Source organism: Hirundo rustica, chromosome Z (assembly GCF_015227805.2).
Source record: "Hirundo rustica isolate bHirRus1 chromosome Z, bHirRus1.pri.v3, whole genome shotgun sequence".
Classification (NCBI taxonomy): Eukaryota; Metazoa; Chordata; class Aves; order Passeriformes; family Hirundinidae; genus Hirundo; species Hirundo rustica.
This window is the reverse complement of record NC_053488.1, coordinates 35,132,341-35,155,461: the sequence shown is the minus strand read 5'-3', so window position 1 is coordinate 35,155,461 and position 23,121 is coordinate 35,132,341. Positions and strand designations below refer to the sequence as shown.

The 23,121-nt window shown below is 37.5% G+C and overlaps 1 protein-coding gene across 5 annotated transcripts in view; it reads right to left on the bottom strand.

The window, feature by feature from the left end:
* The window catches only part of FOCAD (focadhesin), a 100,998-nt gene that overhangs the window by 30,576 nt on the left and 47,301 nt on the right, over positions 1–23,121 (bottom strand). For all 5 annotated transcript variants that reach the window (XM_040089188.1, XM_040089190.2, XM_040089189.1 and 2 more), the window contains 10 exons: positions 20,532–20,636; positions 20,029–20,130; positions 18,797–18,927; positions 17,082–17,208; positions 11,216–11,350; positions 10,793–10,843; positions 9,204–9,287; positions 7,609–7,741; positions 4,776–4,964; positions 4,421–4,542 (listed from right to left, as the gene is read on the bottom strand). In XM_040089188.1, the coding sequence (XP_039945122.1) occupies positions 4,421–4,542; positions 4,776–4,964; positions 7,609–7,741; positions 9,204–9,287; positions 10,793–10,843; positions 11,216–11,350; positions 17,082–17,208; positions 18,797–18,927; positions 20,029–20,130; positions 20,532–20,636 (1,179 nt within the window). The remainder of the gene's footprint in view (positions 1–4,420; positions 4,543–4,775; positions 4,965–7,608; positions 7,742–9,203; positions 9,288–10,792; positions 10,844–11,215; positions 11,351–17,081; positions 17,209–18,796; positions 18,928–20,028; positions 20,131–20,531; positions 20,637–23,121) is intronic.

The window sequence follows — 23,121 nt, the reverse complement described above, 5'->3', positions numbered from 1 at the left end:
AGGGAATGAGGCTCAAGGAAACTGGGAAGCAAGGACGAGTGCTTGTGGAACACTGCCATAATGATGCAGGGCTTTTCTTAGGAACATCACTTGGCCAGACCAAGCAGCCAAGCAGTTTTTAAGTAAGAGCTGCAGCCTGGTATCTGAGGCAGTAAAAAATGGCAGGAGCTTGGAGCTAGTAACCTGAGCCTGTCAACTGATGCTTAAGAAGGACATTTCTGCCTGAAAAGACATAAAATCATAGACCATGTTGGTCAAAATGCAAGACAGGTAATGCTGGCAGATCACAGGAGATACTACTCCTCTATGTGTTTGCAGTAACACCTTTATGTCACTGAAATGTTTAGGCAGGTATTTTAAATGCCCTGCCTGCATACCGGACATATAAAGTACTACCTCAGTGATTTAATAAGTAAGGCTAGCATTACATATCTGTATCAAGGAAACAGTGAAACAGCCTCTCTTTTAATTTTAATTTTTGCTTAGAGGCTCTTTTTAACATACTTGCATGCAAATACTTCCAAATCCACCCCCTAACATCTCTTAGTGAGGAGAAATAGTCTTTCTCTAAGGCACAGTAGACTCAGGAAAAGAAAAACAAAAATCTGCCAGAAACTTAATTTCTGAATACTGTTTTATCATTGAACAAAATACACTCAGTAAATCAGTAGTAGAATTCAGCACAAACTAGTTCATATTTGGAATTACATCCATCTAGGCACAGAAAAGCGTGCTACAATGAATTATGCTCCGGAAAATCTAACTATCATCTTAAGGTACTACAAGGTTTGAATAAACCCTTGAGTACCTTGATTACATCGAAACCAAACCAGGAAAGAAAAGCACAGAAGGAGTTTTTCACTTTACTTTTCAAAGATGCATGTCATCACAGCACATATAATGGAACACACTTTAAAAATACACAGGGAATGGTCCTTCCATGAGCATACAGAGGGTCTGATATGATTATTACTTGTAGGGAAGTATTTAATACTGCGTAACTCACCTCTGCAACTCAACTTTGCCATTGTGCCTGCAAATACAACTCATAAATGGGAAAAAATAACTTGTGCTATTTCCAACACATTGAAAGTACGTGGATATTGTGAAATGTGCAAAGGCAAGACCATTCTCCATTAGAAAAAAACCCCTATAAATTGCACCAATTCAGAGTGCCAAAGCCACCATTTACCACAATGGCCTGCCAATAGCAGTCTACCTCTGTGCTTTTTGCATGCAGGATGAACTGCCCTCTTCACCTCCACTAAAGAATGAAAAGATGGATAGCTAGCTGAAAGCCTAGTAACTCTAACCCACAACACACATGAACAGAACCATCAAGATATATGGTACATGAACATACGTGAGTATTCATCCTCAATCTTTTTCACAGCAGATTAAGTGAATCTAGCAAGAAATTATTCCCATGAATTTCAATGAAGCATTACTTGCAAGACCTGAAACAGTCACAGGCCATATCTAGAGACTCCTTGTACAGAGTGTTCCAGACAGCCATAGGAAAAAAGAAAACCCATGGTCTATACTTCTGACTACAGTAACTTACATGTCCTCTCAGAGAGAGAGGCTGACACCCTCTGATTAATAATCAAATAGCACATCCTCATTTCTAAGGGAATGGTGAGCTTTCTCTTTCAACTCACCAGTGACCACTAAAGAGCAATACAGCCAGCATTTGAAACATACCATAGTTTATTGAACCTATTTCCTTTTTCCTGTGAAATATCTGTTCAAGTAACATCAAAAAAACCCTTCTGCATCCTAATCTGATCCTGCTGACAGATATCACACATGCAGCCAATTTTCAGCTAGAGTAGCACCTAGGTGATAAAGGTCGAATAGTAAATTATCTTTTTGCTGCTGTTACTGTTCGATTTGAATGGCAGCTAAACCTAGATATTTGTTATTTGTCTGTTTTAAACACTTTTCACACATACAAGAAAATCTTTCCTCTGCATACAAATGTCATATAACTGATTTTTTTGGTAGCAGAATAACAGGCATCATAGTTTTACACATAAAAAAATCTCATAAAAATAAAACAGCTATTTTCAAGCCCCTCACCCTGCCCCAGTTGCCAAAATCTAAGTGCAATAACGGCAACTATGCATGCACAGACACAGACATGATACACCATGTTTAGGTTCATATTGTATAGCATTGTGAGCATAGATCAAACCACTGAAGACATAAAAACCTTATTATCCTAGTATGGTGGTGACTGCTTAATTCCAACTAAGAATATGCCAACTGCTGGAGATTTTTCGAGGTAAAATAAATAGATGCCTGCTGTCTCCAATTAATTTTATTTTCTTGATGTTTATATTGACCTCAGACTTTATTCGGAACTTTACGCAGGCATTAATGCTTAAAAAAACCCTCTATGACTTATTAACAGAACACTTACTTAAAATGTGGCTATAAGGATTAACCCCTACAACTTCTTCCCTTTCTGAAAATAGTAAGGAGTCAAAACAATAGCAAAAAAGTGTCATTTTGGTAATTTAAACCCCTACATATGCTTAGTGTGATGTGTTGAACTGCAAAGTGATGACTTTGCAAAAACACATTAATTCCTATAGGATTGCAAGAATAAGATGCGCCTAGGTCCTACAAACTGAATTTTCTTTGACCAATTTGGCAGTTTTACAGCTTAGGGTCCCTGTCTTTACCGTTAACTTCTGTTTCCCAGAAAAACATTGAGCACCAAACAAACATTAAAGCATGAAATTCAGTTTGATCAGCCAAGAGACTTGCTTCTTGTCTAGCCAAAGGCCCAAACAACTCTCTTCTGACCATCCTGTCTCTATGTACAAGGAGAAAATCGCAAGAAAAAACTTTGACCCTTAAATGTGAACTAAATACAGAAATACTGATGTTCTATTAAAATTTTATAGTTACTGTAGATTTTCACTAAAGGGCGCAGTTAACATAGTCTGAAATTATTAAGATGTTACATGGAAAGCAGAAGTTGTATGTGTATGCTAGCACATGGAAGCGTCTGAGAGATGGTATACAGCCAGAAGACTGTACTAGCCAGAAGCAGCCAACTTCACCATGGCACATATTTACATAATTTGACTGGAAACTTCAGGCAAACTACACTGCAGACAGGCTTGTTGGAGGGGGAACAGTTTGTTTGCCCCAGAAAGATTGAGGGAGTTAACCAGTACAAACACGGTGTGAACACACTGAAAGAAGACCTGAGAGCAAAGCCCAGAGGGAGCCAAGGGGGTGCACCACAGGATCAGAAGTAGTCCCCATACATTATCCATGGCACATGCCCGTGTCCTAGTGTCAGCCTTTCAGTTTGTACACAGAAAACTCTCAAACCCCTGCACATAGAACCTTCCCACTCAAACTCTGGGCTATACTTATTTCATAACTGTTACAAATCATATAATAATCATAAAGAATATAAATCATAAATCATATTATAAGTCATAGATCATTATAAGTCATAAATCAGTGATTTTAGTAGCATCATAGAAGAACTTCACAGCAGACATGCTTCACATCTGGGTGACAGTCACAAAACAAAATCAGGACCCAGATCACCCCCTTAGATGCATGTAAGTAGCTCCAATAGAAATACAAAATGACTGTATTAATAGAATTATTTTACAAACTTTTAAAGAGTTTAACACACTTTCACTTGTGTTTAAAGCTGCTCCCACTGGCATAAAGTTGAGAAAAGAACACTTATTTCCCTGTATGCAGTTGAACTGTATTTTTTTTTACTGTTGCCCAAAATTTTCAAAGATGAACTTTGATATTTGAAAGAATCATAATTCAAAATGCTCTCACAGACTTCATTACTTTATTTTTCATAATGATTAAGTGAGGGCTTATTTCATGTCATTTTTCTAAAACCACACCAAAGGTAACTGCATGGTTTTGGTGGCACAAGCCTAATAGGTCAGGAAGCTGAAATGTTTAAGAGACAGAAAAAAATGCCAAGTCTTAGCAAGGTATAGATATTGTTTCCACACAGAGCCCCATCATAGGACTGCTATTCACCTACACCTGGTTACATATGACAGGTATCAGTTGTATATGTGTATCAGTCTTGAAGACAGAAAAAGGCAAAGGTCACCTCTTCGTTCTTCTGATTTTCAGAAGATGCATTTCAGCAGTGAACACTTAAAAAAAAAAAAAAAAAAGGCATTTACATGTTAAGTTCAAGTTAGTGAGGGTGGGTGACCACCGAGGCAGGCTGATGATTGGATTTGATGATTCTGTGATCCTATCTGTCTCTCAGAACAACTTTAGTCAATTATGATACATTCACACATACTATCAGTAGTTGATACCAACACCCAATGAGCATAAACAAAAGAGATAGTGGAGCAGAGAAGGAAGGGCAATAGCTCTGAAAAGCAAAGAGCCAGCATCAACTTACCTCATGAATGAGGGCGACCAACATTTGCTGGAAACTGCGGCCCCTGCTGGCCAGAAATCGATTAATAGGCTTGCCATCCCTGCCCATGTGGATTGGGAGGTCAAAACACAGCAACATGCCAGCTGAAAGAGGGAGGGAAGGGGAACAGAAAGGTAAATGCCAACACTCACACAGAGTCAAGGGAGAACCCAAAGCAAAGTAAGGTTAACTTAATAAAGCCAACAAGTCAAAAGAATATGCAAGCATATTTAAGGGGCATAAACCAAAGTTTCTTCTGTTGATTTACCTTGAGATTTATAGAAATCTTTGAGTCAAAACACGCATACTTGTCTACTTCAAGAAAGTGACAACTTACCTGCAAGACCTGGTGTCATGCCTGGCTGCTTGTTCCTCTCATACATTTTCAGCAAGAAATTTGGAACACCTGCCACTGTCTTCCCCTGGTCTGAGCGTGTGGTCCCTCCTCTTAAGGCAGAATGATACACAGCACGGGGCATGTTGGTCATTTCCTGTTTCACAAGTGATGTTGCAAACTCTTCAAATGCTTGATGAAGTGCAATGCAATGAAGTGAGAGGAAAGGGAATGTGAGAGGCTGATGATTCAGAGACAAAACTAACCCTAGAAAGCCCACAATGACACCAGTACTTCTTTTCTACTTCATAGTGAAGCAGCAGTCTAAATCTGATGTAGCACAGGCAGGAGGGACATCTATATCTGGAGATTTCTTTCCTTGAACTGTAGTGTCTATGAAGTTCAAAAGAACATTGCTGAAAGCCATGGGAACTTGCCAAAAGCAAGAAATGTGATGAAGTTCCAGTATAAAGCTGACACAGGTATATTTAAGATTGGAAAGAAATACAGCCTTAGCTATTGCATGAGCTGTTGACTGGCTTCTTTGGTTGCTACAAGAAGTAACAGTAAGGACAGCACATGGTTGACAGAATGACACAAAGCAGAATCTAAATCACATTTTTGTAGCATGTCAGGAAAGGCACTTGGCACCTTGGGATTTTTTTCCTCTGCCTGTAATGCCAATATCCTTCAATCAAAACCCACAGAATGCAGTCAGAAATTTTCTCTGCAGTGATATATATATAAACTCTATGTCTTTCTCTTCAACCCTCAACACTTCAGTTTTGTTGGAGTAGTAGGCATTTGTTGACATGAAAACACTACCCACTTACCTGGTCTAGACTTTTTATATGAAAGTTTTTTGTTTAGGATGGTTACAACAATAGGGAAGAAATTTATTGAAAGAGGGAGCTATTTCTCTGCTGGAAACCATTCACACTGATAGAGACCCCTTATCACTGCTGTCATATTAATGCATTCCTCAGTTATGCCAAAAGACATAAATATAAGCCATTCCGAAGCAAATCTTCAGGGAGGGGACAAGCCAAGGCTCTATACTGACAAACGTAACTCAAACTACAAAATCTGGATAAATTTAGCGAAACAACTAGATGTAGAGCAAATACTAGAAACACAGTATTTCAGTGATTGAAATCAATCTGAGGGTAAACAAAAACAACTAGCATTACATTAACAATATTTTTATTATTGGTGTTGTTACTATCATTACTATCATCATCATCTCCTTTGCAGTAAAGATACTAACAGTACTACTAGCAGCAACAATGGTATCAAGCTCATGGTTCATTTTAAGAATTATTTTTAATTCTCTGACTACTAGGTTTGAGAAAAGTCTCAGGCACCTAGAAAGAAAAATTATCAAAATAAAAAAAATAAGGCTGTCATACCCCTTCTGACATCCTGGGAATTAAACACATAGAAACAATATGAAAACTGATGTGACAAAGCAGTTTGAAAGAGGTTTAAGATAAAATACTACCTAAAGCTCTGCTTTCCAATGCTTCATATAAGTAGCCATATGTTATTAATCTCAATAACACGTACTGCTAGAATTCTAGCAAATGAGATGACACAGACTCAGCTCCCATGGAACAGGGACTCTGTGGCTTTTGGCCTGTCTTGTACATTGCCTCATTAATCCAGATTCAAACTCTTTCGGTGAAGCAATTCACTCTCAAACACTCTAGCCAGTCACTAAAGGTTTTGCTCAAGTGTTCTGAACAGAAGACATCTCTGAGGGAGAAACTGCTCAGTGAATGTTTGGATTCAACTATTTTGATACCAGTCCATGGTTGCTGCCCCACTAAATCCAGTCTGTTCGCTTTAAATTCCATTTCGGTTTCCTATCTTCCTAAAAACTTGGCTATCTCAGCATTCAATGATGGAGTTTTCTGTCAGGATACATCATGCTCTTTTATTGAACTAGATTATGTCATTCTCCCCCACAAAGCTTCCAGGATTTAGTAATTCAGACTCTGTAAGTTAGGCTGCATACACTCCAGATGCCAATGCATGAAGGGCTTGATGAATGGATTATTTTAGAAATCCCCACTGCAAAATACCACCTGCTATATCATGGTAATTTTTACAGCCTGCAATCACACATGAAGATGCCATGTATTCTACAAGGAACGAAATAACAATGTCTATGATCTAGCATAATATCTCAAATCTTGTACCTTTAAGATAATGAGCACTTCTGAACATAACCAAGTGAATGGCAAAAATCTCAAATACTGAAGGTAATTCAACTGCACAGGTTTCAGAATAAGTGTATCAACCAGAGACCATCTGTTGAAGCATACTTCAGTATCAATATGCCTCACTACAATTATGCATTAAGCATAGCACTGGTATCTTAATTAAGCAGACTTTGTGTAAAGCTTTGCTTTCATACCATTAATACTCTGTTTACAAAACAATAAACATAAAATTTATTTTACTTCAATCTGTCCTGGGCTAAAATACAAAGATGCCCTAAGAAACATCCATTCAGTCCTCCCTACTGAAGTCAATGTGATGAAACAATGAGTATTTGAAGTAAATAAAAGGAACTGGCTTTCTCCTTAGGATGGGTAAAGAATTTTTAATTATAAACATTTTTTCCCCCACCATCAGGATCTGTGTCACACCATCTTCCTAGAAATGGGCTGTGGGCCTTATTTTCCACTTTACATTTTTACCCATCATTTGTTAATGAAAAAAAGAAGGGCTGCACTTTAATGTGACACTCCATTCTAGAAGAGCCACAGGTCTGTACAGTCCCTGCGATTCCGTATCTGCAAAGTGACCTCAAACACTGCATGTATTTTACCTCCTAAAACAGCAGCTGGTGTTAGAGACAACAGCTTGATATATGAAGAACCTGGAACAAACAGATTTGCCTCCTGATCCTCTTCATCTTCATTCATGTCTATTTCATCCAGTGAGTCAACTTCTGGTCGTGCCTGGAAGATTCAAAAAAACCCTAAATGTCAGCACAAAAATCCCAAGTCCTCATTACCATACATGATTCCAAGTGTGAAAAATACCAACTAAATATGAGAAGTTCCCCATTTCATTATTTTATCCATTTCATAAATTTGAAGCTTAATGAATAAAAGCTTTTCTTCTACCTGACTGAAAGACAACTCTGGTTGATAAAAATCACAGGATGTGAAAATACATATCTCTAGTAATAAAATTATTCTTGATGTTACAGCTGAATTAATACTCATAAAACTTTACTTTCACCATGATTCTTCTTCAGTTTAACAATGTTTTATATTGGCACTTTAATATAAATAAAACACCTTTGCTAGACACTATTTTTACATACTAGTTTTTGGAATTTGAAAAACTGCAACACATTTACACTTCTTTCAATTAAAACATTGAAACTACTCAAAGTACTGCACCAGTAATACAACTGTTAAGTAACTGCACTAGTAATACAGAACTATGTACTACTGTGAAAGATTTGGTCCTGGAGCAGTTTATGTATCTCCCTTCTTCTCTCCTGTGGTCTTCTATGTAAAATACATTTTTCATTTGTAAGGTTTATGCTGAACTCTTCTCGCTGATTTATATGAAGTATGTTTTTTAATTTTAAAGTTGCAAAAAGTTGCCTTTTCATAACAGCCAGTTACAACACACAAATGGAGCCTATCATATAATAAAGCAGTAAATAAAGCCTTTACTATAAAGCCACTGTTTCATAAAGTACCAGTGGACTACTGAGTACTGCCGAGTCTCTCATACAATGTTAAACAAGTCACATAGATGACCTTATGTACATCTCCTTGTACTCTTATTTTGCTAGGCCACTGAGTCACCTACCTAGTCAGAAGTTTCAGAGTTTAACAGCCCTCTGCATACTTAAAAAGCCTTTTAGTAGGTATCTCAACTCCTTTCTGACTGTCTTTACTGACAAAAAGTAAAGCGTTATGCTGTAAAAGTTCACAACAAAAACACAGGAAAACTTTTCATATTAATTCCAAAAACTGCACCTACTTTTTAAACTGATCTGCCTCTCTTGTGAACAAAAGTCCTATCTATGAGTTACTGCAATGAAAGAAAACAGCAATCACAGGAGCTGCTTAGTGTCAAGACTCAAGTGCAAGCACTAAGAGAAAAACATAAAATGCAGATAAACTGCCTAAAAAACCTGCTAATTAATAACATAATAAGAAAAACTACCTTCTGACTGCTTAGCCCTAAGTTTCATTTGCGCTTCTCCATGTTCACAAGACTTAGCTATGCCAATCACACATGACATCATCTCATGTCATGGGGCTTGTATTCCTTCAGGAGGCTCTCCCGAATTTGTGGCAGAGAAGGCACAAAGACTGGTTTCTCTTTCAACTGGATATAACCCATTTCAGATAGAAGTGTCAGATGTGCTTACTACCAAACATATTACATGTCTACCTGTCCAGGAAGATGAAGAATTGTATGCTCTTCAGAGTCAAATGATGAGAGTGATTTATAGGCTGAAATGGCTACAAGGGCATCCTAGAAAATTAACAGGAAGAAAAAGAAAATCATAAATACTGCATATAGTATTGCTACCTACTGGAAACGCCACATACAAAGAGCTTATCAAGTAACCACTGAATGCTGAAAAAAAAGTTCAACAATATCTCCTTGAGGCACACTCTCAACTGCTCACTTTTTATATACACAATGCAAAATAGCAAGACCAATTATCTAAGCTTGATAACAAGCATTCTGAGTATTCTACTTCAGGTAGACATATCCAAGCTAAGAGTGTAATGTGGATAACATATTGATGTTTTAGCTGTTGCTAAGAAGTGCTTACTCAAAATCAAAGATTTTTCAGCTTCCTGTGCGAGTGCGAAGGTGCACAAGATGCTCAGACAGAGCACGGCTAAGACAGATGAACTGAATGGACTAACGGGATATTCCAGATCATAGAACTTTAGGCCTAGTATATAAACTGAGGGAAGTTCGCCAGAGGGTACCCATTATTGCTCAGTGATGTACAACAGCAAGTGTTGTACAACAGCAAAGTACTGTGCAGCACTTGTTTTTAATTGAGCTTTATTCCTCTTTGTCTTTTTGTTATATGTCCTTTCTTTATTATTATTATTACTGCTATTTTTGTTGTTTTTATTGTTACACAGTTACTTTATTTCACTTATTAACCTGTTCTTGTCTCAGTCCACAGGGTTTACCTTTTCCCAGTTCTCCTCCCCAACCCATCACAAGGAAAGGGAGTGGACAAGTGGCTGCATGGTACTTAGTTGTCATCTGGGATTAACCATGGGGCTGAAAAATTCACTGAAATAGGCTGACAGAAGTGTTAGTCTTAAACTAAAATACACTACTTCCACCAGCCCCGTGGTGATGATAGCTCAACATTCCCACTGCATTGCAATACTCCACAAATGAATTGAGCTAGCTATCATAGCAGCATCTTTGTCAAGAATGCTTCACCATGTTAAGGCTGAAATTTTCCAGAGGAAGTCAAACTAGTTTCATAGAATCATAAAATATGCTGGGTTGGAAGGCAATCCACAAGGATCATTGGGTCCATCTTCTGGCCCTGGACAGCACTATCCCCAAGAGTCACATCTGGTGCCTGAGAGCACTGTCTCAATCATCTTGAACTTCTCCAGGCTGAACAGACCAAGTGACCTCAGCCACTCCCCATATGGCTTCCCCTCAAGGCCCTCTGCCATCTTTGTGGCCATTCTTTGGATGCTCTATAAGAGTTTAATGTCTTTCTTATACTGTGGTGCCCAAAACTGCCCCCAGGACTCGAGGTGAGGACATACTAGCGTATAGTCTGTTTTTAATTCTCCTTGGAGATGGCAGAAGTTAGAACCTTCAGTTACCACCTTTTACATGTAGTACATTGCTTCAGAAAGTGTTAAGCAAGAGGAACAAAACCCTATTAGAAAATGAGATCACTGACACTGTATTGACAGAAAAGTACAAAACTTAATATCCTGTTGCTGACATCAGAAATAAATGTTTTCAATTATATCACTTACCTTGTTCTGTGTATTGTTCCAAAGGAAGCTGATAACATGAGCTCTGAACTTCTAGAAAAGCAAAGGAAATATACATTTATGTTTTCTTTGACCAAATAAGCAGTTGAAATAGAGGCAGTTACCTGAAACAACTTAGTGCCACATCAACATACACTGAGCTAGGAAAATGGAAGGGGTGCATCTTTGAACTCCAGACATATTCACATATCCTCACATGTGAGAGGAAAACTATGGATTAACCTTGCACTTGAATTTCCATCTATCTCCTAGGACAAACTAACGCAAGTGAAAACAGTAAAACTGTATGAAATGCGCATTTCAAAAATCAGTGGGTGCAATTTTATCAGAATCAAGCCGGCTTATGTCAAAGTTATATACAAATGTATACTAAAAAAGGACTCATTTTAGTCTGTAAGAACATACCTCAAATTCATTTGTATTCACTGCTAATGAGGGAACCAGGGAAAACAATTCATTCAGTGCTTTTAAAATGAGTGGTCTTGTATCACAGCTCAGCTTTGGTGACAGAGCATTCCATGTGGAACGGATGCAAACAACCTGCAAGCAAAGTGGGAGGTACCATTACTAACAGCTATTCCAACTTCACTTAAACAACATTTCTTTCCAGTGCTTGTCCTTGCTCTTCATTCTTGAGAACAAGAATTAATATATGGTTCATAAAAAGTTAAAAAGCAAGCATGTTAAAAATTCACTTCTAAATCAACTGACATAACAGAGTAATACTGCACAGTACTTCACCAGGGAAAGCAATTACTAGTAGGAATAAATAACACAGTTAGCAATACACAGAGCTGTACATGTATCCTCCTACCACATTAGTGTTCCACTGAACTTGGTCAAATTAGCTAAAAAGCAAGCTTTCTCTAGGAATTTGATAGGATGAAAGCCGAGAAAGCCACTGAGGAATCTATTTTTACTGGGAGCCCTCTAAAACAAAATGCCTTTAATCTTTAAAACCAAGAAAAGCCACAAAAATTTGCAGAACAAATGCAGGAATCCAGAAACTGTTGGAAAGTGTCAAACTACAATAAATACTGAACACTAATACCTAATACTGAACACATTTACACTACATCTAGAGCGCAACAGGATACATAACTGGTCTTCCAGATACATATTTTCCTTCCTGAAAACAACACACTTCTCACCCAGCTTCTTTTCACCTTCAAAGATTTGACAGCTCCACAAGTAGTCAGTACAACATTTTGCATTTCCAGGCACTGAAAAAGTTTGTAAGATGCTCAGCCAGTGGTACAGTTCTAGCTGAAGAATTACACAGAAGTCGTGAAAAGTAGTAAAGTTTCTCAGGCATGTTGACTAGACAGCAATAACGGTACTAAAACTTCCTCCTTTTCCCTTGTGAGTTGCTCGGGCTTTCTCTTGGTAACAAGCCATTTATTTTCCTGAAAACAAGTAATTTCCACGGAGTGTTTCATCAAACCTAAATGCTGTCACCTGTAGAGAACTTAACATTTCAGAATTTTGCCACCACACCTAAAATAATTCTCTCTATAATTTATCTGTTGCTACTACTTGTCTTTCAGATTTCAGGCTCTACTGCAACAAAAAGAGTACAGAACAGGAAAAAACACAAACCAAATAAGTAACAAAAAATCCCAGCAAACAAAACCAAAACCCCCATGAAATTATAACTCAGTTCACGCTACCCCACCCACCCCACAGAAATACAACACAAAGAAAAAGCCCAAACCCCAAACTATGTATGCTTAGAACCAAAGTCTAGACAAAAATTTTAAAATATCAGTGGCAAAGCAAAGTATAATTTTCAGCCTTCTAAAGCGAAAGACTGCAAATCAAGACTTAAAAGTCTGAGCAAATGCCATGAAAATGTCTTTCAGGCATAAAAAAATTACAATAAAACAACAGAAAACAAAGATATTGAGAAATACAAATTGATCTTTATAATGAAATCAAATAAAGGTACGTTCATGAATATATTCCACAAAGGCACTGAGAAAGGTAGTTTTAGTATTACTCGGCACTGAATAAACAGAATGCTTTTGTATCTCTGAATGCAGGTAATTGCCAAATTAGCAGTCACTTCAGCGAGTGCAAAACACATTTCAGGGTGCAGTTTAAAAAACCAGAGATGTATTTCGAGTTGAATCTGTTTCAGGAATAGCAAACCCATGAGTGTGTTTCCATGGTAACAACCAATGATGACCAGAAAGACCTCATCTGGTAACTTTCCAAGGGAAAATGATACCTCTCTTTCCAGTCTTCCAAAACAGACTGCAAGAATAAGAAAAAACGTCTTCCAGCGTTCAGAAAGACAGACATATCTATCAGCACTTGGAGTTCCTCCTGAACTATTTAGAAATGTTAAATTTGTAATGAGTTAATTGTCTGGAAAACAGAAAATGTTTTAATATGTAAAGAAAAGAAGTTGTGCATTCATGGGACATAGGAACTGTAATTTAGGAAGACTAAAAAATCATTAGCTAGCCAAGCAGGTTTAATTTCATCCTCTCCTATAGTAACACATATTCTCCAACTTCACCTAAGAGGTGGAAAAAGGCCTTAAAAAACAGCCACCATCCTAATAAAAGTTTCTTTTTCAGCTTAAGACCTTACAGTTCCTTCTCAGATGGCATTTTCTAGACTTGCAACTTAACACCCATCCTACAGAAAACGCCTACCAAATGACATACTGTAAACTGACAGAACAGGGGGATGGGAACAGTTGGAAACTGGTACTTTACACACCATAAAAACCCACAGTAAACAAAGAAAGGTTATAAAAGCAGTAATAACCTTGACACAGTGTTTTCCTGGAGGATTGGGCAACTGTGATAAATATCTTGTGATGAAATTTATCTGTTATCATGAATCCCCAAGGGAAAGCCCAGTGATTCCATAGACACTGTTCAGCTCAACAAAGCTGTCCTCTGAAAATGCAAAATAATCTAGAAAACTAGTGAGGTAAGAGAACTTTACAACGCTGGTATGCCAATTACTGTCTGGAAAAAAAAAAAAGAATCAGTGCTATTCAAAAAATGTGTGCTTACAGATCTAGATATGCTAGCGTCGTACTTTGGTAAAAGCTCTTGAGTCTCTTCTCATTTTTTGTTGCGTGGGTTTTTTCATTATGGTTTGTTCAAATTAATGTATCATTGTCATCTGGACAATTGATTAACAATCATGCAGCACTTTTGGAACAATACCTTCTGGTTTACATTTATGTTGTATTTTCAAAATTAATTTTAAAAATCAAGATTGCCACTGCACAAAATACTGACTGCTAGATGGGAAAAAACTAAAAGCTAAATTTTACAGATGCTGAGGAGAGACAAAGCACTTTTGCTTCAGTTCAACTACTGCCCTAAAAAGGTGAGAAATCTTAGGAGAAAAATAGAGAATAACAACATTTCAATGGAAAGGGAATTTAAACACTATGCTTATAAATTTTATTCTTGAATGTTTCTTGGCTTACATACTGTACATGAAATCAACTAGATGCCAGCATAGCCTCATATGAAGTACACTAGCTTCTGTTGAAATCACTGGGGGAAAAAACAAATTACATGCCAAGAAACAAGAAATATTTTTTCCCATTTTTGATGTGCAAGACACTCTGCATTATTCATTAAAGGCCTTTTGTCACACCTACAAAAAAAAAAGAGGGGGGCAGAAGCAGCTAGCTCTTCTTGCAAGTCCTGCAAAAGCAAAGTTTATACTTGTAACACTAATCATGTAGGCTGCACTTTGAATAAAGCAACTGCCTTCATACAAAACAATTACTGCACTCAGCAGAATGGATAACTATTCTTACACAAGAGTCAACCAAATAAAGAAATCAATGTTACAGCACATTTTGTTATCGCATTACTTTAACAAAGGAGCCTTTCTGAGATTCTCAGAACTCAACCCTGACAAAGCCACATGGTGTATAGGGTTCCATCATCAACTGAGTCAACGTTATATATATCAAAACATATTTTATTATTCTGGTTCAGAAGCTGACTGGAAGTTTGGTGCTCTTTAAAATCCTACATCTAAGCAGCCGCATGCAGAAAAACTCAGAGACTACATCCCTTTCCCTTAAGTCTGTGGCAGAGACAGAAAACAGCAAAACAAAACCCATCTCTATGATTATGTCCTTTCTGCACTGCAAACTGCAGTCTAAATAATAAATAAAAGACAGACTAAATTACTTAACCCAAATGGTTACCCAGGTCTGCCAAACCACAACAGAATTCCCTGTTAAAGTTCCAGAATAACTAGGTGGTAGATTTGTTCTCCCAGAACATTGCACTGTAGTTGGGGAAATAAGGCAAGTTGAATTTGGACAGGAAAAACTGGTAATGTCCATGAAGTCCAACCTTCCTTTCTTTGTTCCTTCCATCCTCAGTAGTCTTAGCCTTCCAGTCCTCAACAGTGGTACAGTATATATCTGTTCTCAAATGAGGCTATTATACTAGGATGTGAAATATATCATATCTAACTCAGTTGAAGGTTAAGTTTCCTGTAGAATTTCCCCCCCCCCCATAAGTTGCTAGGAGACTAAATACTGATAGTGAAAGGGTGCTCAACCCGGACAAAGAAGTTGATCACTTAGTTTTGGGGGAGGGAAAAGGCTCCCGGGAGCAGAGGGTGGTGGGCTCGCTGCTCTCAGTTTTCCGGGGAGGACGGTCAGTCGGGCGACGGGTAGCTGCATGGAGTCCACGATAACGGAGGATTCTGGTCCTGGGAATTCTATCATCTGTTGGAGCACCCAGGAATTCAGAGTTTCTTCGCTGCCCTGCTGGATTTTGGGTCAGCCCGGGTCCAGCCGCTGTGAGTCCTCCAGCACTGCCCACTTTGCCTACCAGGACACCCCCTGCCTGCCAAGGACAATCCACCGTGCCCGGCTTCCAGCCATCAGCGCCGGAGCTTCCACCGTTTGCCCCTCGGGGTTCTTGGTTCTGTTTCATTATTATTATAATTGCTGCTGTTGTTTGTCTGTCCTGTTACAGTTACTAGCAAAGGACTGTTATTCCTTTCCCCATAGCTCTGACTAAAAGGTTTTTTAATCTTCCAAATTATAATAACACAGAAGGAAGGATTTAAATTCCTCATTCCTAGAGAGGCCTGTCTCTCCCTAGCAGACATCTGTCTTTTCAAACCGGGACAAACTCCTACTTCTTTGCAAGACAAAGCCCAAATATAATCCAGCCTGGAAAAACACTGATTCAATACCATGGCCACATTAAAAGAATATATGTGACCTTAAACAGAGCCAGACACCAAAGACAAACAAAAAAATACCCTAAATAAATTGTTTCTTAGCAGCCATTGTCTGAAGATTTTTAATTATACTGAATACAAATATCTATGGACGATTCACTACATTATTCTTGAACTGCTAAGTCATTTCAAATAATGGCAATGTCAATAAACACTGCAGTGGAAGTGTATTAGTGGATAAACATAAAATTGCTGTTTGGCAGAGAATGGGTAATCAAATATTCCTACAGAACATAACTAGCTCACTACTCCGATGGCCTGTATAGTAGAGTTTGTCAGTAGCAGATTCACAGCATGTCTGCAGAACACCTGGATATCACTCTCTGGGATGTGGAAACAAAGAGCCTTATCTCCTAACTTAGAAATATTGTAGCATTGCAGTACTGTTTGGGTTCAAAAGGGATGTTGGGATATTTCCAGCCCACTCTCTTGCTCAAAGAAGGTTTACGATGAGATAAGATCCAGTTACTCAGAGTTGTATCCAAAAGGAATGTGAAAATCTCCAGGGAAGGACACAGCACAATCTCTCTCAGCAGCTTGTCCCAAAGCTTACTTGTCCGCTTCATCAGTAAGCAACAAACACATTATGGTAAAAGAGAAGCCTCCCAACTGCTAGCGATTTCACTCCCTATCTGGTACACTCTATGAATGAGACACAGCAGGGCAGGCCAGTAAGAAGATACAAAAATTACATTACTTAAATGCATTTCAGCCAATCAGAATTATATACCAGTCTTCCTTTTCAAATCTCAAGATGCACGGAAGGATGCCTTTGCAATAAACTGCAAAACTGATTTAAAATTTCAGCCCATGCACTGAAGGGCTGATCTGCTGTGGTAGAAGGTCACAGTATAATTTCCCAGGAACTATTAACTTAGGTTGGAAGAGAGAAATTAAATTTGTCAGAAGAAAAAGATATTCTGCAGCAACTCGATGTACTCTTTAAAAAAAAACAATTAGAAAAAAGTTCATGAACCACGAGCAAAACTCAAAACACAAGGACAAGCCAATTTAATCTCACCTCAGCCTCACAAAGTGCCCGTAGACCCTGTAATACTATGGCAGCAGGTGAAGCTTGATCAGGTTTTGTGCATTCATTTAATACCTGGGAAATTGCAGCCAACATGTCTGCTCCATGCTGGTATGGTCTAAAAGAAAAAAAAAAAAGAAAATTGAAGGCAATATTCACATATACACACAAGTTACAGTTTATACACACAAATCTATTAAGTATTGGTTTTATTTAAGTGACAATTAAAACTGCCTTAAACTGGGAGTTCACACATCAAAAAAAACATACTCTGAGGATATTACAGAGTGCTCTAAAGGCTCAATGATGCAGGAAACTAAATCACCAGGCATCAAGTTTCAAATAAAAGATTATGGTGTAGTAAAGTCATAGAAGGTTTCGCATAAGCATGTTGTGCTCACTAAAAAATTACATCATTCAAGAAGGGACTGAGAATGAAAGTCCAAATGAACTATTAAAGACACTATTTTATGACTCTTTGTTGCAGTCTCCTGCAAGTGGTCCATACTGTGTATTGGTAGAAATGATGACATGAAATGCTTTTTGTTCCTCTTACATAAGATAATGATGTTTTCCCTTTTTTTTTTTCCCCTGCTGCAATGCTACTTGTCTTTCCCTCAGTGACTACATAGGCTGCTTTAGCTTTCCAGTCTTTTAACTATCCGTTCAGTTTTATTGGGTTGTGGTGGGCAAGGTGTGCGACAGTTCCCCATACTATCTCTGAAAGGGATTCTGGTAAATGGTTATCTGGTAGGTTACCATCCGCATACTAAATTGTGATTTATCTGTTTGCTCACACTTTCTTCCAAATAATTTCTAAATGCATGGAGAATGTGCATAGACCTGAACTCCAGCTATACCACTTACCTGGCAAAAAGAATATTACAGGTGCATTGAGATTTCTCTCTAGCTTTTCACTTTTAAAAAATTTCTTGAAAAATACTGTCAAGCAAAATGGAAGAAGGTTGAAAAGGTAAAGGAAAAGGTATTTTCTTTAGGAACTTATTTTTAGTTGATACTTAAAAGATATATGAATCCTCTCGGCTGTTAGTAGCTGACCTTGGAGAAGGAAAGTGAAAACTGGAAGCCAAGATAGATGACAAGTAGTAAAGCTGATATGGCGTGCATAAAATCAGGAAGTAAATACTAATGCATTTAAAAATACTCTTTACAGGAACCATAAATTATTATCAAGTCCTGATATTTATGGATTGTTAGAGCCGGAAAAATTCAATGTATTATCCAGTTAGACTTGTACAACAGTCTTCTGAGGTATTATATCTGAATAAAGACCAAAAATGTACATGTGACAAAATAAGGTTTTCAGAAAAAGAATTCTATCTTTCTTTGAACAGATCAAAAGAGAGACTGTTAGTTCTTTCTTCTATTGTTTCATCTCTCCCTTTTCTAATCTGGAAGTGTTATGCCTGGAGTTTCTACCCTGTAACAGTACAGGATGCATCTTTTGTTCCAGGATGAAGATAATTTAATTTTAACAGCATTTATATATGTGTTACATTAGTCATAACAGAAAACCTCAAACTTAGCAGCTGCTGCTCAGATTAGCAATGGCTGAGTCAGTGTCTCAACTAGAAAAATAGCACTCACAATTAATGTAACAGAATAAGTAAAAATAATGATGTCGTTTTTCTGAAAACAACTCTTTTCCCTTGCAATAACATAAGATGGGTAACACTTGCACTTACCTCAGCCTACATATATCTCTTATACAAGCAGCTTTAGCAATCAGCTTTTCCCATTGCACATCTTTTTCAACAGACAGAGAGGGCATATCAGACATGGCCAAGAACTTCTGCAGTTCTGGGTAAATTCGATCCTAGAAAAGATTTCATTTAAAAATGATCATCACAGCTGTAAAAGTGCAACTGTATTTTCAATTGGTAGCACATCTACAGGGCTTCTACATACCACTTTGATTTTTATTATTGCATACCTTTTTTTTTTAAATTATTATTATTATTTGGCTCTAATGCTACATTGAGATTGAACTGGCTTTTGCACACCAGGTCTCTATAGCATCTTTAAAAAACCAGAAGCAAATTACTGTACATAACTTCTGCTGATTTTGTCTGGGATAGAGTCGCTCCTCACAATGGCTGGTACGGGGCTGAGTTTTATTCTTGTGCTGAACACAGGGTTGATAATACAGAGATACTTTTGTTATTGCTGAACAGGGTTTACACACAGCCAAGGCCTTTTCTGCTTTTCGTACTCCATGCCGGTGGGGAAGCTGGGGATGCTTCTGAGGTTGGGAGGAGACAGAGCCAGGATAGGTAACCATCCCAAACTGACCAGAGGGATATTCCAGACTGTATGACATCATGCTCAGGATATAAAGTGGAAGGAAGAAGAAGGAAGTGGAAGACATTTGGATTGATAGTATCCGTCTTCCCAAGCCACCGTAAGACAGATCTCGCTCCTGGAGATGGCTGAACACCTGTCTACCCATGCAAAGCAGTGAATTAATTCCTTGTTTTGTTTTGCTTGTGTGCACAGCTTTTGCTTTCCCTATAAAACTGTATCTCAACCCACCAGTTTTCTTCATTTAACCCTTCTGATTTTTCTCCCCAGTCTTACTGGTGGGTGGGACTGTGAGTGAGTGGCTGTGTGGTACTTGGTTGCTGGCTGGGGTTAAACCACAACACTAAGGTCTTGTTCTTACCGCACAGAATGAAAAGCAGAAAGCCATCCTTCAAACAATTTTTTTTCTAATTGCAGTTTGTGAAAAGAGTTTCATGAAAGACATACTATTGAAATATTCCACTAGAAGATCAGTATAGGCATCATTAACACCACTTACTTCATAGGGCTGACATACTAGTAGAAGCAATGCTCCACAATTATTTTCTTCCTTGGTTAGTAGTAATGACATTTTCCAACTGGACTTACTACAGTAAAACTATAAGAAGTTTCTAACCTGTCTTTCCCATAATGACGTCATCAGCCGTGAGGCAATTGCTCTGAGTTTAGGTGTGCTCCCCAGCATGTATATGGCACGTAGAATCTGAGCTACACAAACCTGAAAGAAATTTTTAACCAAGAATTTTTGTTATTTTATATGTCCAAGGACGAAGAATAATCTACAAAAAATTATTTTACAACCAAGTACAACCAGGAAAAAACATCCAACCGCAGTATCAGAAATAAACTGAAAGTCTTTTTCCAAAAAACTCTAGCAAATAACAAGCCGAAGAGCATCCTCTCATGACATATATAATGATCATACAGTGTAGACAGTAAAGCGTAATGTACATTTCATTCTAAAACAACTATCATATCCCATCCAAAGTATTACAAAGTAATTCAGAAGCTTAAAAATCAGTTAAGTAAGATATACATTGTTCAGTCTCAACAGTTTTTATAAAAACACGACCTTTTATTGATACAGTTTTAATTTTACTAAAAATCTTTCATTCTGACCTTATGTACACCAAGTGTAGGCAATGTATACAATATCTCCCTGTAAAGTGCAGGTTCCAAAGGTCTTCCCAATTTAAATATCAGAACTGGGATCAGATTTGGGACCTAAAATAGAACAAAAGCAGGAAATAAATTGGAATTTGCTAAATTTGACAACATGACACATTATAAAATACAATGAACTTGTCCCAACATACTAGAAAAATCATACCTTTTATGTATTATTTTTCTGCCTGTATATATGACAAACTTGTCACATAATACAACAGAATTTATTGCATTCTTTACCATATGGTACAAAACTTTCAGAGAGCTGCTGCTGAAGCTACAATGATGTAAAGGAGACTTATGTGATTAAATCTTAAATTAAATCTACTCGTGATTTCATTTTTATGACTACTTAAAACACACACAGAAACACCCAAATATATATACACATATAGATGAGATTTATATATATATATATATGAGTGATTTATACAGATATTGCTAAAAAAAATGTAAAATTCTGCTACAACATTTGTTTCAACATGCATTTTTACACGAGCAAATGATAATATTTTTCACTGTAAAGAGATCTGTGTCAGTCCACAGGAAGAATAATAATTAATAATCCAAGTGGTTAGGGATTTTGCATACTTGGCTCTGTTCTGGTTTTCCAAATCAGAGACCAAACAAAAATATTCTTTATTCTACAAGTCATCACTATATAGTTCAACAATGTAAATTGGTGCTTCCACAAACTTAAACTAAGTTCTGGAAGCTGCATTTACCACTTATTGAATTAACTATAATGCATTACTTTTTTCCATTTTCCAAATAGTATCTGACCTTCTTAAATAGAACAAATCCCTTTATAAACCATTTTTTTTTAATTGACTAGTCTTCCTCTTCCTCTATTTCTCAAGGTTGTTGTTGATCATCTATAGAATCAGTTATCACCCTATGACCTGCTTAGAAAGAGGACTGGTTTTATGCAAGTATTTCAAAGCATAATCAACAAATGAAGCTGAGAATTGAGGGTAGTATTCATTTGAATGGATTTTCACACCCAAACTGAAAGCATCTTCCCATTGGCAACCTCCCTCCCCTTTCTTTCAAACTTCTGGATTTAAGAAAAGTTTGGCAGTTTTACAGTTTCTGTTGTGTCCTGATTTTGGCTAGGCTAGAACTAAGTTTCTTTACAGTACCTTGCTGGCAATAATTTGTCAACAAAATGGGTGTTGAAAACACTGATGTTCCCTGATGTCATGATACTCTTTTTAAAAGAGAAAAACGCAAGGGGGAAGGAAGTTACACCACTTCTCTAGCACATGGCAGAATTGGTTAATGTAAATTCTGGTCCCAGATAAAATTCAGCAAGATGATTAAATATTAATGTCTGCATTAACATTGCAACACAAAAGTGAAACCTGCACTCAAAACATGAGATTTAATTTACTGCCCAACCTTTTCTTCCCACTCCCTAACCACAATGATTTATTTAAGCTAGTCTATGCAGTTGTACTTCCCCTCTTGAGACATGCTAAAGAGACAACACCGCTGCCTGAGAGAAAATTATACACCTTAGTATACAGGAAGAAAACGAAATTTAACTTCCAGATTAAAGAGAATCCAAAAGAAGACTTGAGTGCCAAAGGCTCAGCATCCTTCAAGAAACGAACCTGTTTTTGTTAAATTAAGTAATTTAGGTAACAGGGTATTTAATTTAGGTAACTGGGAGGTTGAGCAGAAACTAAACAATACAGGTAGACAAAAAGTCCCCTTGAATATAGGAGACCTGACAGAGGAAAGCAGTTTTATTTCTGGGCACCTGTTCTACCTTGAGTGTCAAGAAAAAAAAATATATCACCAGGTTTACTGTTACCTAAATCTTTGAATAATACAAGGTAAAGTGCAAGGTGATGAGTAAGCAGCGGGCATTTGGGGTACGGTAATCATTAATCCTAACACAGCAACCTGCACCACCATGTTAGGTTTCAAAATTCTCAAAGAGGTCACACGTGCTCCTCCACTGATATAAGTTTTTCATACAACTCTTAACATGTGAATAGGGAAGAAATGTCTTCAAATAAAATTATCCAAAAAGTTTCATATGAAGCAAAATAACTGGAAGGCTCCCAGCTCAGAGGATAAGAGGATTTTGTCAATTCTTCAAGTCACAGCCATCCCTGATAAATGCTGTGCTGGGCAAAGACACTGTATAAGACAGAAGTAGAGATGATAGATATGTCACTATAATGATCCACATCCTCATCTAAGCTGCTTACTTCCAGTCTCTTCCCATAGTACCCCTTCATCCTTCCAGAGGCAGGCTCTTGGGCAGGTCAGTTTCATCTTAAGGTAGTTCTCTAGTCAATAGACTAGAGAACTTTATTTTTCTCAGTTGTAGCTACACTGGACTACACATCAGCAGGGAGATCAAATGATATTAAATGATATTCACACTCCTTAGTTACAACAGCATTCAAACTCTCTAAAGTCAGTCTGCTTAAGCCCAGTCTTCATCCGCTGTGATGGGAAGCTCATTTCAAGTCCTGCCTCTACATTAATTATTTTGTTACAAATTTAAGTCTATAGTAAACATATA